Source organism: Juglans regia, chromosome 8, assembly GCF_001411555.2.
Source record: "Juglans regia cultivar Chandler chromosome 8, Walnut 2.0, whole genome shotgun sequence".
In the NCBI taxonomy this organism is placed as follows: domain Eukaryota; kingdom Viridiplantae; phylum Streptophyta; class Magnoliopsida; order Fagales; family Juglandaceae; genus Juglans; species Juglans regia.
This window is the reverse complement of record NC_049908.1, coordinates 30,077,817-30,092,488: the sequence shown is the minus strand read 5'-3', so window position 1 is coordinate 30,092,488 and position 14,672 is coordinate 30,077,817. Positions and strand designations below refer to the sequence as shown.

Here is a 14,672-nt window from a genome sequence, read left to right as displayed (position 1 = left end):
GGTGAGACAATTGGGAAGGCCTTAGAGGCCTCAATCAAGGAGTGGGGGTTGAGTAGGGTTTTGACAGTTTCGGTTGACAATGCCTCGTCTAATGATGTCGCCTTGGGATATCTGAAGACTTATCTTAAAGAGGCAAATAAGACATTCTTGGGTGGTGAATATTTGCATGTTAGATGTTCTGCACATATCTTGAATCTAATTGTGACTGAGGGGTTAAAAGATGTTGATAACTCGGTTGCACGAGTTAGATTGGCTGTGAAATTTGTGAGGTCTTCTCCTTCTAGATTGGAGAAATTCAAAATTGCTGCGAAGAGTGTGGGCATAACATCAAAGAGGGGTCTTTGTACTGATGTTCCCACCAGATAGAACTCAACTTTCTTGATGTTGGAGGCGGCCCAAGAATATAAAAAAGCCTTTCAATTATTGGGTGATGAAGACATTCAATATGTCAAATACTTTGATGAGCACGGGAGTTTAGGATTGCCTAATGATGATGATTGGGAGGTAGTTGCTACATTTGTTGATTTTCTTGGGCTATTTTATGAAGTCACGTTGAAGTTATCTGCTTCTTTGCACCCTACATGCTATGAATTTTGTCAACAAATATGTAGGGTGAAAGAAGAATTAGACGACATGTGTAGGGGTTCCAATCTAAGGATGAGGGGGATGGCATTGACCATGAGGGTCAAATTTGACAAGTATTGGGGAGATTTGACTAGACTCAATATTTTGTTATATGTGGCTACTATTCTTGATCCCCGTCTAAAAATTTCTGGCATGTTATATGGTTTGGGACTTGCGTATGATCAGGCTTGGACTGATCTTATTGGTGAGATGGCCCGCGATACCCTTCATAGATTTTATGATGAGTTTAATGCAATTAAGGGTGGTACTACATCTACTACACCTACACATATCCCAACACCTCCTCCAGACACCGGGGCAACAAAGAAGCGTAGATTGGCATGGACGAAAACCCTCGCACACTAGTTCATCAATCTACGGAGGTGGTTTCAGAGTTAGACAGTTATTTTTCAACGGATCTTATTCAAGATGATGATGATTTTGACATTTTAGGATGGTGGAAGGTAGCATCAAAGAAATATCCCATTCTTTCTGAGATTGCCCGTTGTATATTGGTCATCCCTATTAGCACCGTTGCCTCGAAGTCTGCCTTTAGTACCGGAGGGCGCATATTAGATCCTTTCCGTAGTTCATTGTCTCCTACAACTATGGAGGCATTGATATGCACACAGAGTTGGACGATGGGAAAGGATATTTATGTTCCGGATGTGTTAGATTTTAAAGAGATTGACGAAGAGGGTGGTGATCAGTCTGGATCTGGACCATCTGGTAATTATTGTTTTTATTTTATTATTTTGATTTATTTATATTCATTTCAATTTCATCAGTATTTATTTATATTCATTTCAATTTCATCAGTATTAATTTTAGTATTGATTGTTGTAGCAACACATGAGACGACTCAGACGATGTCTACCTCCACTGCTATATGAACATGTGCTCAAGCCTCAAGCCTCAAGCCTCAAGATTACCCATCCGGCCGCCCCAAATGTCACAGTCAAAGACCCAAACCGCTCGCATCTTTTATTTGATTATTAATTTCGTAGATTTTTGAATTTTGAATTAGTCTATCATATGTATGTATTATATATTTTATTTGTAATTTTATAATGTTGATACAATGTCCCTTGGACACTTTTATTTGTAATTGTTTAGACAGTTAGACTTTTCATTTTATTTTTGTAATAGCTTAGTTATTATTATTATTTATTAGTTTATTAGGTAGTAAACTTGTAGTCTATACTCTATAGTAGTATTTCATTAGTCTTAATTATATAAAATTGTGTTTTTTTTTTTTTAACTCTTCTTTTTTTAAAAATGTAAAATATATTTTTATGGGCCGAAAATGGCCCAGAAACTGTTTCTGGGCCAAAAAAGGCCCAGAAACCGCTTCTGGGCCTTAGGCCCAGTACTGCTGCAGGGGTGCGGACGGAGGACCCCCTCCACCCGCACCCCGTCAACCGGACGGGGTCCCCCGCCCCCGCACTCCGGGGGCGGGGGGCGGATGAGTCTATTCACCCCCCGCCCATGCGGGGGCGGGGGGCGGGGTGGGGGCTACCCCGCCCCGTATGGGGCGGGTAGCACCCCTAGATATACTTGACCAGAACCACACTGCATTAATAGGATGAAGGCAGACACGTCATGACAGGAAGCCACATCGCATTTAATGCGGTGTGGGGGTGTTAGGGACCTCGGTCTAGTCCCTAAACACTTGTCTTGCCAATCCAATAGTAGCCTTGAAGTGACCGAGTCTAAGTCCTTCTCTTGCTTGGTCCACGTCCAAAGATGGTCAAGATGACCAATGTGTCAAAATGGGGTTGTGTATTTCGGCTAGTAAGAATATGGGATATTGGGGTTGGATGATGTAAGTGTAGGGTAGGATGAAGGGATGGTGCACGGCAATGAGGTGTATTAGGGTTTCCCGAAATGGAAAAGGATATTGGCGGCTAGGGTTTGCCCAAAAGGGTAAGGAAGTGGGGCGGCTAGGGTTTGTCAAATATGGAATGAGGGTAGCGGCTAGGGTTTGTCCTAAGTGGACAAGGAGTGGGGCGGCTAGGGTTTCCAAAGTGGGATAATGGAAGGGGCGGCTAGGGTTGCCGAAATAGGATAGTGCAGTAATTAGGTAAGTTTCCTAATTGTTTGAGCTAGAAATGGAAAGTGTGGTGGATGGATTTGACAACTCCCAATATGGCAATGGATAGCCGAATGGAATTTGTCTTACCAATTTAATATTCGGCTAGGGCAACACAAGAGTTACTTCAACTTAGGGTAAGTTGAATAACATCTTAGTTGGCTGAAAATGATAATCAAATGGATTGAATAACCGAATATAATGAAGAACACCAAGAACACTTCGAAGCCACTCAAGAACACAAGTAAGAACTCTTATGTCTTGAATACAATAAAAGAAAGAACACTAAGATAATCCAAACTTGATTCACGGGTTGCACAATTATTGAATAACCTCATATATTGATAAACCAACTTGGATTCATGAATTGCACCAAGTGGTATGAACAAGAAATTCGAACTACACTTATTCAAAGAATTGCAAAGTGTAATCCTCTTCTTGGGATCAACGAATGTCACCCAACAAGCCCAAGTGCTAAGACACCGAAATTGACCTCTCAAACAATAATGCTCTCTCTAAGAGTTTTGTCAAAAGATGTGAATGAAATGACTAAGAGTCCTATTTATAGGTTACAACTTGGAAACCCCAAAATGATCCCTTTAAAGTAAATAGCAATTAATTAAAGGACTAAATAAATAAAACAATAAAATAGAGCCATGGACTAAACCATGGTGTGACATGCACGGGCCATGCGGCCCACTGATGTGCGCACGGGCCTGCGCACTGTGAAGTGCCTGGGCGTGCGGCCCACTGGGGAGCCTGGTGCTACACGCATGTGCGCTCGGGCCTGTGCTGCGCGCATGTGCGGCGGGCCTACGCTGCGAGCCTGTGCGCGTTGACTTGTGCTGCGTGCTGGCTTGTGCTGTGCGTGCTGCCGTGCGCCTGTTAGCCTTGCTAGCCCGCATGCTGGGCGCCTCGTGAGTGCCATCGCGCGGGCCAAGGCATGCATGCATGCTGGGCGCCCCGTGCGTGTCACCCCACGAGCCAAGGCATGGTTGTGGGCTAGCCAAGGTGCATGTCCCCACCATGACTAGGGCGTGTGCGGCTCCTCTTGAGGCAACTCGACGTGGGGGTCTAACAAGGGGGCTCGGCATGCCACGACGTGCCTTCTAGGGTATCAATGACAGTCGCAATCATGTCTAACAAGCCTACATCACAACAAGGAGTTGGCAAAGACACCTAACCCCAATACAGAGCTGAACACACACTACCTCCACCTCGAGGGTTGCCCGACTAGGTATAAATACCCTCTCCCTCAACCAGAAGAGGAATTCTACTTAACCCATATTCTCTCTTATTGAATACTTCTCTCTTTCACTCCATCTTAACAATTGATTTAGGCATCAGAAGTACCACAACACCACGATTCCCCTTTCTCTATCTCAACAGGATCAAGACCCAGCCTTGCAACATAGAATTGCCCAAGTTGTGAAACACGACATCAACATGCAAACCGATTTAGGTTTCCCAAACAACTCACTTCATAATACAATCGTGCACGATCTTTTCTAACTTGCCTTTGGTGAAACTTGATTTGCGGGCAATGACTCAGGAGTACACAACTGGTTAACAAAATTTAAGGCTGTCTGGTTGTTAAAGTATCTCAATCCACTTCAAACAAAATTTTCATAAGATTTATTACGTTTTTAACTTCTCATAAAAAAAAAAAAATTAAACTCATTTAAATTATTGATAGGACAACATAAATTTTTGGTCCAACCGAACTCCCATTGTCAAGTGTGACAAAAATTGAGCAAAATCCCAAAATGTGGACCATATCAGGTTTCGAATACTGACTGTCATTGCTCTTCGGTATCTGGTCAAAAAACCGAACGATAGCACGTAACACGCAACTTTTCCATGTCATCAAGAAGCCAGCCCAACACATCCAGGCACGATGTTGCTCCAGAATTTACCACGTCAGGGCCCAGAGCCCAAGAACCAGACTTCATTTATAAAAATCGATTTCATTTATAAAGTACTTCCAAAAGGCACGAGGATAAAATTAAGCGAAGGAATTAACAGCAAGAGGCAAATCTGAAACTAAAAGATTAGGTACAGAACCATAGGGGATTCATTAAAATCCTCTGAAACTAATCCCTTCACTCTCTCTAATTAACTCTAAAAGGATTTTTTTTTTCAAAAAAAGCAGCTATTTTTATCATTTAAATAATATATCCTAAAGCAACCGCTACACCAATTGAGCTGAGTTCCCTCAGCTTTCTTTCTACTCACCATCCTCTTCTTCCTCCTACAAACACAACATACAAATTCCGTCCTTTCTTTTCTTAAAAGAGAAAAATATAGAGAACAAAAATAACTAAAAGAAAGCCATCATCAAATGTTAAAAGTGAGAATCTAAGAGAACAAAACCTCTTCATCATTCACTTCAGAGTTGGACTTGTCAGATTCTTCCTCATCCGCTCCATTTCCTCCTCTGGCCTATCAAAACCCGATTCTCAAATTAATTAGTTCCCAATACACTACACTAAACGCACTGGCTTTAATATTATCAATTAATAGAGCTTTGCTTACCAATTTCTTATTGTAAGCCTCCATGTTCTTGTTGTACTCTGTCTTCCTCTTCTCTGCCTTGACCACATAAGGAGCTTTCTCCTAAATATTTTGGCCACATAAACCAACCTAGGTAAGCCATGGATTTTAATGCTTCAACTCAGCAACTTTTCCAATTTATTGTAAAAATACTCACAGCTTCAGACATCGACTTCCACTTTTGCCCTCCGGCTTTACCCACCTAATAATTGTTCATTTCCCCCAAATCAATACATATTTTCTTATATAAAATTATAATTAGGGACGTGAAACTCCAAAAGCGAGAAGATCTGAGTCGATTAGATGAGTTTTACCGCCGACACAGCCTTGTTGTTGGGATGCTCTATTGCGTATTGCATCCGAAAGTCCTCCCTTTATTTTTATATTCGTTAGAAAAGAACACAGAAAATTATTTTCCGTAGAAAGAAAGAATCACGGGTAAACTATTAATTGAAACAGAGAGAGAGAGAGAATAACGGATCAGTGCATGTTTTGAATTAGAATCCATACATGAAAACGAAGAAGGCACTTGCAGGTCTCTTCGGCTTATTTGGATCTTTTGCAGCTTTCTTCGATTGTCTCTTGCCCGTTCCAGCACCTTTACTCTTCAGCCTAACAACAAACACCATGGAACAGAACGTGCAAATAGGTTCAATATAGAAATGAGCTAAGATACGAGAGATAATAAATCTGCAAATAATCACAAACACTGGAAGCAGAAACAGGAAATATGAAGAAAACCCACCTGATGTCGGTTTTTACGGTATCAGCCTTAGACTTGCCGCCTTTCATGGCGATTTTCTGCACGAAAACGACGAGAAATGGTGAGAAAAGGTCGAGGATCGGTGAGAAAGGGTTAGAACCAGTCAGAGTCTGCGGTTTACCTTTGGAGCTAGAATTTTCGAAGAAGAAGACAAGTAAGGACACGCAGAAAGAACAAGAGAGAGAGAGTGAGAGAGAGAGAGATGCACGCTTTTGCTTTGTTGGTGTGGTGTACTGGTGCTTGTGAGCAAGAAGGAGAGAGAAGGAAGGAAAGAAAAATTAAAAACTGAATCGCGAGCGAATTGAAGTGCAGGTTTGCGCGGGATTTCAAAAATATTTAACTGAGGTTTCGGAATTAGATAGGAATAAAATATTATTTTTTAAAATTATTATTATTTAAATATTTTAAAAAAATAAATTATTTATTATTTTATATAAAACATTTATAATAATAATATAAGATGAATTGAAATAAATTCTAATCAGTTAACCACGTCGTTGATCCGCGTGCTCTCGATTTCTCTCTCTTATTTGTTCTTTTCTCTCAGATATTCAAGGAGAAGTTCAATGGCAACAGTGTGGACGCGTGGGCTTCTGTTATTGCTTTGCCGAGGCTGACGCATATTATGTTGGAGGCACGTGTACACGTTTCAACGGAACTGCGAACATGGTTTTTTTTGGTTTCCACCATTTTCTCATATTTTTAATGTAAATCAAATAAATATTTATCATTTATTACTCGTTATTCAATCATTTGATATCAAATTGTGATGAGAAATTCTATTTGCAGTCTTGAAGTAGGGACTGTATTGTATGTGCAGGCACATTATTAAATGAGAGAAAATATTATTTTAAGAGGAATAATTTTGTAATTTTAATAAATTTTAAAGTTAAAATATCATATGTCTGCACATATAGTCTCCAAGTTGGGACTGTACCTAGCATTGCTCAATTGTGATTGAGTAGATTGTGAAAATATATATTTTTTTTATGTGAATGCTTTTTCATTTGGGACTCTAGTAGATATTAGCCCGTTTGATTCACTTATATTTTAAAAAATAAAAAATTTACTTATCATATTTTTTATTCTCATTTTTTTAATATTTATTAATGTGATATTAAATGATAAATTTAAAAGTAAAACATAATAAATAGTCTCCAATCAAGTAATTCTGCATATAATCGTAAAGTGTATAAATATTGCGTAATCGTTTTAAAAAAAAGTAGAGTCCACTATTAAAGAATTAATTTTTTTTATGTGGATCTCATATTTTATTTATTTTTTTAAAATGATTACGTGATAATTATACAATTCACAATTATAAATAACTTTTATCTTATCTAATTATTTACCTAAATCTACAAAAATCAAAACAAAAATATATTTAAAATTCATTTATACGAATCCTAATTAGTTAGTTGTTAGGTATTTAGAGGCCAATAGAACATTATCCACGCGACATTATTCTACTTTGTAACACTGTTTAATACACAAACGATAAGCTTTTTTTTCGATGTCTTTTACGACTCGTTTGGATATAAAAATAATTTCATCTTATCATTTTTATTATTTTAAAATTTTATATAAAATATAATAAATAATTTAAAAATTTAAAATTTTAAAATAATAATAATAATATTAAAAAATAATATTATAATAATATTTTATTTAATTCATATAAAACCATCTCATTTTATTTATCTATCCAAACGAATTGTTAGAGTGCAGAACTCGTTCTCAAATATAATAATAATAGTTAAAACATAAGTGTTATAGACAAAGATAGAAAGATAAATGTAATAAACTGACACGAGTAAATTATATCTACTTTGAAATAAAAAACAGCTTTACAAATTAAAATATGTATATCAATTTATAAATTTATATGTGTTAAAGTATTTTTATTGATATAAAAGAAATACTTTATCACAAAAAAATTTTATAAATTGATGTGATTTATGTTATACATTGATTTTAAAATTATTTTTTTTTATAAAATAAATTTAATATACTACACTAAACTATTTCAATTCGTAAAATTTCTTTTGTAAAATCTTTTAAGGAGGTAGCAATTCTCACGGGATAAATACCAATTTGGTGACAGGGAGGGAGTGTAGCGTTGCCCCCCAAAATAAATATGCGCAGGAGATGATCGGACCGGGCTTCAAGCCGAGTAGGACTCTTTACGTTGTTACGGCCCAGCCGTTAACCAGAATATCCTCGTCACAGTATCTCCTGCATCGCCGCGTACGAAGCGACCAAGCTCAGAGCGAGAGAGAGAGAGATAGAGAGAGAGATGGGAGGAGAAGAAACCCTAGGACATCGAGGCTCGCTTGCAGCTCCTCTGATCTTCATGATTGTTATCGGCTTCCAGTTCCTCTCCAGATGGCTTGAGCACTTTAAAAAAAATGTACATTCGGATTCTTCTAGCTTTATTTAAAATTTGATTTATTTTTCTCGATTCAGCTTCTCTCTAATTTAATTAAGGTTTCAACTGATTTTCTGTATTTTTGTAATACTAATATTTCCATGAGTTGGATGGTGGTTGCGATTAGAGATGTATTGTGTTATTGCTCACAAGAATCTGGATAGATTGGACTTAGAAAGAAAAAAATGGTTGATGTTACATCACATTGAGAATTTTCCTTGAACAAAAATATTCTCTTTACAAAAAAGCTTAAATGAATCTCATCTTCAACTTAGCAGCTCAATGCGCTCATATGTGTATAGAATGGCTCTTAAGTCTTGACTGCCTTGATTGCATGCCGGTCTTCCCGGGGAAAGATTTTGTTCTACTCGCTCCCCATGCAATGTTTTTATTTTTTCTTTTTCAAAAAACAATACAAAAACTAAACTTTTTTAGGACGAGGACGGTACCTAATTTTATTGATTATTCCTCTCATGTGACGGAAAAATGCCGTGGTTACAGAGAAGCTTGGTACAAAACATCCAAAAATCAAGCTTCAAAGATTATAAAAAATTATAAATAAAACCAGAGTAGTATCAACCTGCTAGAAACAAGTATACAACAGAACACCATAGCAACAAATTATCGTTTACATCTCAATTCTCAAGTAGCTGCACCCAACTTTCTCATGCCTAAAGAAACCCGTCACTTCATTTGGAACATTGCAGGGATCAAAATGATGACCTGATGCTCCTCTAGCTCCACTTTTGCCAAAAAAATCAGCAATACCACTGACTTCTCTAAATACATGGTAAACCAAATAGAAAAGAATGCCACAAAACTTATTATGTCCTCCCAAACATCCAGAATAGACAAATATAAGCCCCTTTTGAAGTTTAGCCAATTCACAACCAGTAAGGTGGATCATCTCCTGGAAAACTGGCGAGACAGCGGCCCTGGAAAACTGACGAGACAGTGGATCATCTCCTGCTACATTGTGAGATAGCGAGAGCCGTGTGGAGCGAAGTGTTCAGTCGAATAGGGTTAAACTGGGTGATGCTGGGTGGTGCTCCACAAATTAAAGTTGTGTGGAAGATGGTCCCTACCTGCATTATATGGTGCATATGGCGAGAGCATAACGAGCGGACATTCGAAGACAGGGAGTGGACTTTAGAGGAGTTTCGAGCTTTATTTTTTCGCACCTTATATGTTTGGGCTATATCTGTAGATTTTAATGGCCAAAATGTACATGATTTTCTTTCTTCTATAGTGAACTAGATAGGTATTATCTCTTGTATATCTTCTTGTTCTTGTGTACTTGGGTTATGCCTATCCTTATTAATACTACCGTTTACCTATCAAAAAAAAAAAACAACCAGTAAGGAATCAGATTCCAAGTCAACATTTTTTGGAGTTCAAACTTTCCTATCTCTCCATGCAATGATTGTCTGTTGTACCAGAACCAAGTAATTACTCCTATTCTGGATATCTGGGATATATTTTTCGGCCCATGAAATTCAATTCTAGTTAAGTTTCCTGTTCTTAAATGATTTGTTTATTTTTTTCATGTGGTTTATTTTCAGAGAGGATCCAAGAGTGCTGTCTCAATCCAGTTGCGTGGAGAGATAAAGCAACTCTTGAAAGAGGCGAGCTCCTTGTCACAGTGAGTGGTTCTAGAGGTTTATGTGAAGTCTATTCACCCACCTTTCCAGCTAAATCTCTCAATAAAACATCATTATGAATGTTTTTACGCTTTGAAGTACCGACGAATTAGAACAAGTAAAACCCAAAACGAAAGAGCATATGCTTGAATATTTTTTTCAGGCAAACAGGGAACGCTAAAGCTAACCATTTCAAATAAGTGTTTTAACACTAACTTGATATAATATTTCATAAAGTGTTTTTTAGCAATTACTGGTATCTGACTATGCATCCTGCATTTGTTGTTTATTATTCCTAAATTTAGGCTTGTCTGGTATCTATTGTGTATAACCATATGATTTGCTCCTTGGTTGATCACAGGCCATCCACATTTGCACAAGCTGCAAAACTAAGGAGGTTAGCAGCTGCCAAGGAGAAGGAACTTGCAAATTGTGAGACTATTTGCAGCTCGGCTCATTCACTTATATTTATTCATCTTGACGCATGAAAAAAAACTTATATTTACTCATGTTAAAGACATGTCATAATATATAAAAGTGTCTCGAATCTAGTTTTGTGAACGAGCTATTGGGCTGTTTTGAAAATTGCTTGCTATTTAGGAGCTATGTGGTTCATTATTTCAAGTTTTCAGCATACCTTCTTTAGATTTATCGTGTCAACTGTTATCTTGCAATATGCTTATGGTGAATGTTGCCAGTTGCCCACCATATGTCCATTGTGCAATCCTTAAAATGGGAAAAGAAAAAATCAAAGAAAAGAACTTTCAAGAGAACATTGCACTGCATTTGTGGAGGTTTTTATGTTTTATTTTTCCCCTATATAATGCTTCTAACACTTGACTGTTTTCCAGATCAAGAATCAAAGAGCAAGGAAATGAAAGTGTCTTATGATTTGTATCTGAAAGTTCTGTTTCTTTCTAAGGTGCTTCTGGAGCTTCTGAAATTTTGTCGAGTTAACTTCCTCCCTTGTTTGAGTTCTGAAGGGTTTGTTGGTTTTGTTGTATTGTAGGTTTTTACCTATTTTGTGCTCGTTTGTTGGTTTTGGAGGGTTCCTGTTGCAACCATTTCTGAGCAACTCGTGCAACCCTTCGGTAATGCCTTTTGCCACTCATCATTTTACTATCTTGGCTTCTGCCCCTGAAATTATACTTGATAGACTTGCAGTTTGATTGATCAGCTCAGTGGCAGACCCACGTTGTGCTTAGGCCCCAAAATTTTTTGAAAATTCGAACACTCCCTAGATTTTATTTATAATTCTATAAATATAGAAGATGCCCCCCTCCCCCCAACCAAATATTTATAATCCCCATATGCTCTCTAAAATTTCAATATACCTAGAAATGCCTCTCTCCATTTTTTTTTCCTATAGTCCCAAAATTTTGTATGGTTGATGATCTATATGAAAAATAGTTGAGAGGTTTTATCCTCTGGACTTCATTGACTTAAGAAATTTTTTATTTAAGGTCTCAATTATAGCATTTTAATGTGACACGAAAATATCTAGATTTTACATAAAACTTGATAAACTAGCTTACATACTAGAATGAAAGATGACCTTCTAAAAGATCACTTAGTTTATGAAGAAAATAAATTCTATATATTTAATTACAAAAATAAAAATGGATGAATATTATACTATGAAACATTATTGGTAGAAATCTGAAACATATATTAAATTGTGTTTTAGAATTTTATTTCATTGTGACTTATAAAAAAAAAAAAATTATTTCATTGTGTGTGTAGAAAATTATCAAGATCTAATTTTATATATAATTATGCTTTAAAGATTTTTTAATCTCTTTTTATTTTACATAAATGTGTCACATGGTAAAAAAGTTGGCCCCCCCTTAAAATAATCACTGGATCAGCTTGTGACATCCTTTTATTTACTGCCGTAAGATCAGACTAACTGAATGTTTGGGAAAAAAAAGTTTTAAGGTTTTCCAAAAACCAAAACAACTTTTACAAAAAGCCTAAAAAATCATCTTAAATTGCCTTTGGCAAGCTGAATATTTATCAAGAATAAAATGAAAAATATTAGAGACTTCCTACCGCATTCTGAACTCATGTGTTTGCTTCTTTTCTCTTTGCAGGGAGGGTGTTATCTTGGAGGGCTGGAGGTACCTTAAACAACAATGTTATGGTAAATAGCCTTTAACTTGTTTTCTTTTCTTATTATATTTGTGCACACTTTACGATAGAAACCTATGCAGAGAACTTAAAATTTGTTTCACTAGCTAGTTCTCAGAAATGGCTGGGCCAGCACTCACTTCCCATACCTGTTGTAGTGCATCTTTTTTAACTAAGGCTGAGCACTGCCCCCTACAGGTAGATTTCAGCCCTACCCTGGCACCTATCTTCCCTCACTTCAGTAGTGGCTTGCCAGTCCAAGGGGTATGAAGAGAAAGTGGATATATATATATAATATAATGTTAAATGGGCGAGTAGTATCCAAAGTTGAAACCCTTTAATCTTACCCATCCATCCCTTAAATCTTACCCACCCTTAGTTCCGTGTAGGGAAACTTTCAAGAATACGATGCACGGGACCGGGGTTTACTCTGCAAGGGTGGGTCCAAAGGGCCTTGCCTTGGAGAGGTTCCCCAACATAAATAAATAAATATATATATAAAAAAAAAAGGAGAAGAAAGAAAAATCTTACCCACCCTTTTTCTGTCTTTAAAGATTGACCCCTCCCGTCCATGTAATGGGTTGAAAAATCTGCCTATTACTCTTCTGGGAGGGCGACTCTTAGCAGGTGCACCTATTGTTGACAATCTTTACAAAAGAGTTGCAATGTAGTTTATTTACAAAGAGAAGAACACCCGGTGCAACCGATTACAAAAAAAGCAATGGAGTGAGTTATCGTGGTAACTGCTAACAGATGTACAGGGTTGGACAGCTCTTAGTGCTTGAAATTGTGTATGGACCTACATAATCTCGTAACACACTTTGGAACCATCTGCTTTGATCCTGGTGCTAATAGGTTTATCATCTTGTTCTTTTATTGGAGAATAGGTGGTCAGGACCACTTTTATCGGTGGAGGTTCCCAACTATCATGCGTAACGATTTTTTGCATGTGTAATGTATTTAAGTTAGATATATGACATGATACACACTCATAAGGCCAAACCTTGCATAAAAAGTTCGGTCATGAGCATAATTGGTTACTCAGTTGAACCCATATATATATATATATATATTTTTTTTTTTTGGTAAGAGAGGATTTGGTTAAAAGATCCACCTTGAGGAGTTGGGAGCCTTAACCGGAGGTGCTGGTAACAGGTAAGCCCAAAGGCTGTTCCCTGCCCTGTTAGGGGAGATGCCAAATATGTCTGTCTCCCTTCTACGGACAACCCATACATCGCTCATCTAGAAAATTAGGAAAGTATCGTGTGAGGTTGAATTTACTTATCAAAAGAAAGTCATCTTTAATGTATTCTGATGCACTTTGGTTTTCTGAATGTTGCTTCTGATGGGCCTCCCGTTGTGACTGCAGGTTGGGATAATACCTTGGTTAATATTGTCTACCAGGGTTAGCAAATTTGTTTGTCGACTCTTCAACTAGAAAAAGTATAGTGGTGATTAGTATCTTGTCATCAGAATTAGTGCCTTTTTTTCCTGAATTTCAAGGAAGAAAACGCCTGCACTGCCATTGCTAGTAACAAGGTACATTGTTTTATTGATATTTATTTGGAATGGATGTAAATCCATGTTATAGAGTAGTGAAAAGTAAAATTAGCATCTTGTTAAATACATTTCATATCTTGGTAAATGAAATTCAAAGCAGTGCTGCCTGTCTATTGCAAATTATATTCTAGAAAGAATGGCATTGCTACTCTATAACATATATAATTTCATACATAAGACATTGTGGCATCCCATAATTTTTGTTTTGTTTACACACACATATATATTACACATACACACGCACACATGCGACAATCAATCTTTCTATAAGTAATCATTCTGAAGAATGATGGCTTTGTTACTTATCAAAAAAAGAATGATGGCTTTGTTTTTACTTTTATTTTTTTGAAAGAAAGTAATGATAGTTTTATTTTAAGTTGGGTATGCTGCTTGATAGGTTGTAAGTGTGAGATTGAGATTAGAGCTAGCCTTCTTTGGTTTTATGCCGATAACTTGATGAAAATGCAACATTAGTAGAGTCTGTTAGAAATATTGTATGTACGCATGAGATTGTGGATCCTGCAATTTTGATATAGGAAGGAAGAGCTAGAACTAGAGCTAGAGCGAAGCAGCAACAAGAAGCTGTGTTGCTTGCAGCTTCTTTTTCCCATATGCTTAGATGGGTGGATCGAGAAACGATACGATACGAGGGCGGATCTTGTAACACAGCAGCCTCATTTTATGAACTTGTAACATTTTTTTCAAGTCTAAACCAATGAACTTATTATTTGAATAATACAACTTATGAACTATATTGAATATTCTACTTTTTTTAAGATTGTTTACCACATCAGTAAATATAAAAATGTTTACCACATCAGTCTGGCCAATAGGTTTTGACCATAGGTCTTGCTCGGCCTCTTCTCCAACCAAATTTGTGGT

At 37.1% G+C, this 14,672-nt stretch overlaps 3 protein-coding genes and 1 pseudogene across 5 annotated transcripts in view; 2 read left to right on the top strand and 2 right to left on the bottom strand.

The window, feature by feature from the left end:
• The window catches only part of LOC109004516 (probable disease resistance protein At4g27220), a 963,953-nt gene that overhangs the window by 314,058 nt on the left and 635,223 nt on the right, over window positions 1-14,672 (top strand). The gene's annotated exons all lie outside the window — the stretch shown is intronic.
• LOC109015968 (HMG1/2-like protein) lies at window positions 4,411-6,294 on the bottom strand. Its single transcript, XM_018998427.2, has 8 exons — window positions 6,154-6,294; window positions 6,015-6,070; window positions 5,780-5,881; window positions 5,584-5,641; window positions 5,427-5,471; window positions 5,252-5,332; window positions 5,090-5,158; window positions 4,411-4,967 (listed from the first exon to the last, which is right to left on the bottom strand). Exons 2-8 carry the CDS (start codon window positions 6,059-6,061, stop codon window positions 4,944-4,946), a joined length of 426 nt encoding a protein of 141 aa, XP_018853972.2. The 5' UTR covers window positions 6,062-6,070; window positions 6,154-6,294; the 3' UTR covers window positions 4,411-4,943.
• On the top strand, window positions 8,115-14,610 carry LOC109015987. Of its 2 annotated transcripts, XR_002000018.2 has the most exons (8): window positions 8,115-8,442; window positions 10,023-10,102; window positions 10,462-10,532; window positions 10,952-11,022; window positions 11,110-11,191; window positions 12,194-12,243; window positions 13,600-13,769; window positions 14,327-14,610. XR_002000018.2 is itself a non-coding variant. In XM_018998448.2 (7 exons), exons 1-7 carry the CDS (start codon window positions 8,329-8,331, stop codon window positions 13,666-13,668), a joined length of 537 nt encoding a protein of 178 aa, XP_018853993.1. In that variant the 5' UTR covers window positions 8,115-8,328; the 3' UTR covers window positions 13,669-14,320. The 2 variants fall into 2 exon arrangements, 1 of the variants encoding a protein (XP_018853993.1); XM_018998448.2 differs by lacking the exon at window positions 14,327-14,610 and having other exon boundaries at window positions 13,600-14,320.
• LOC118349378 lies at window positions 13,320-13,456 on the bottom strand (annotated as a pseudogene).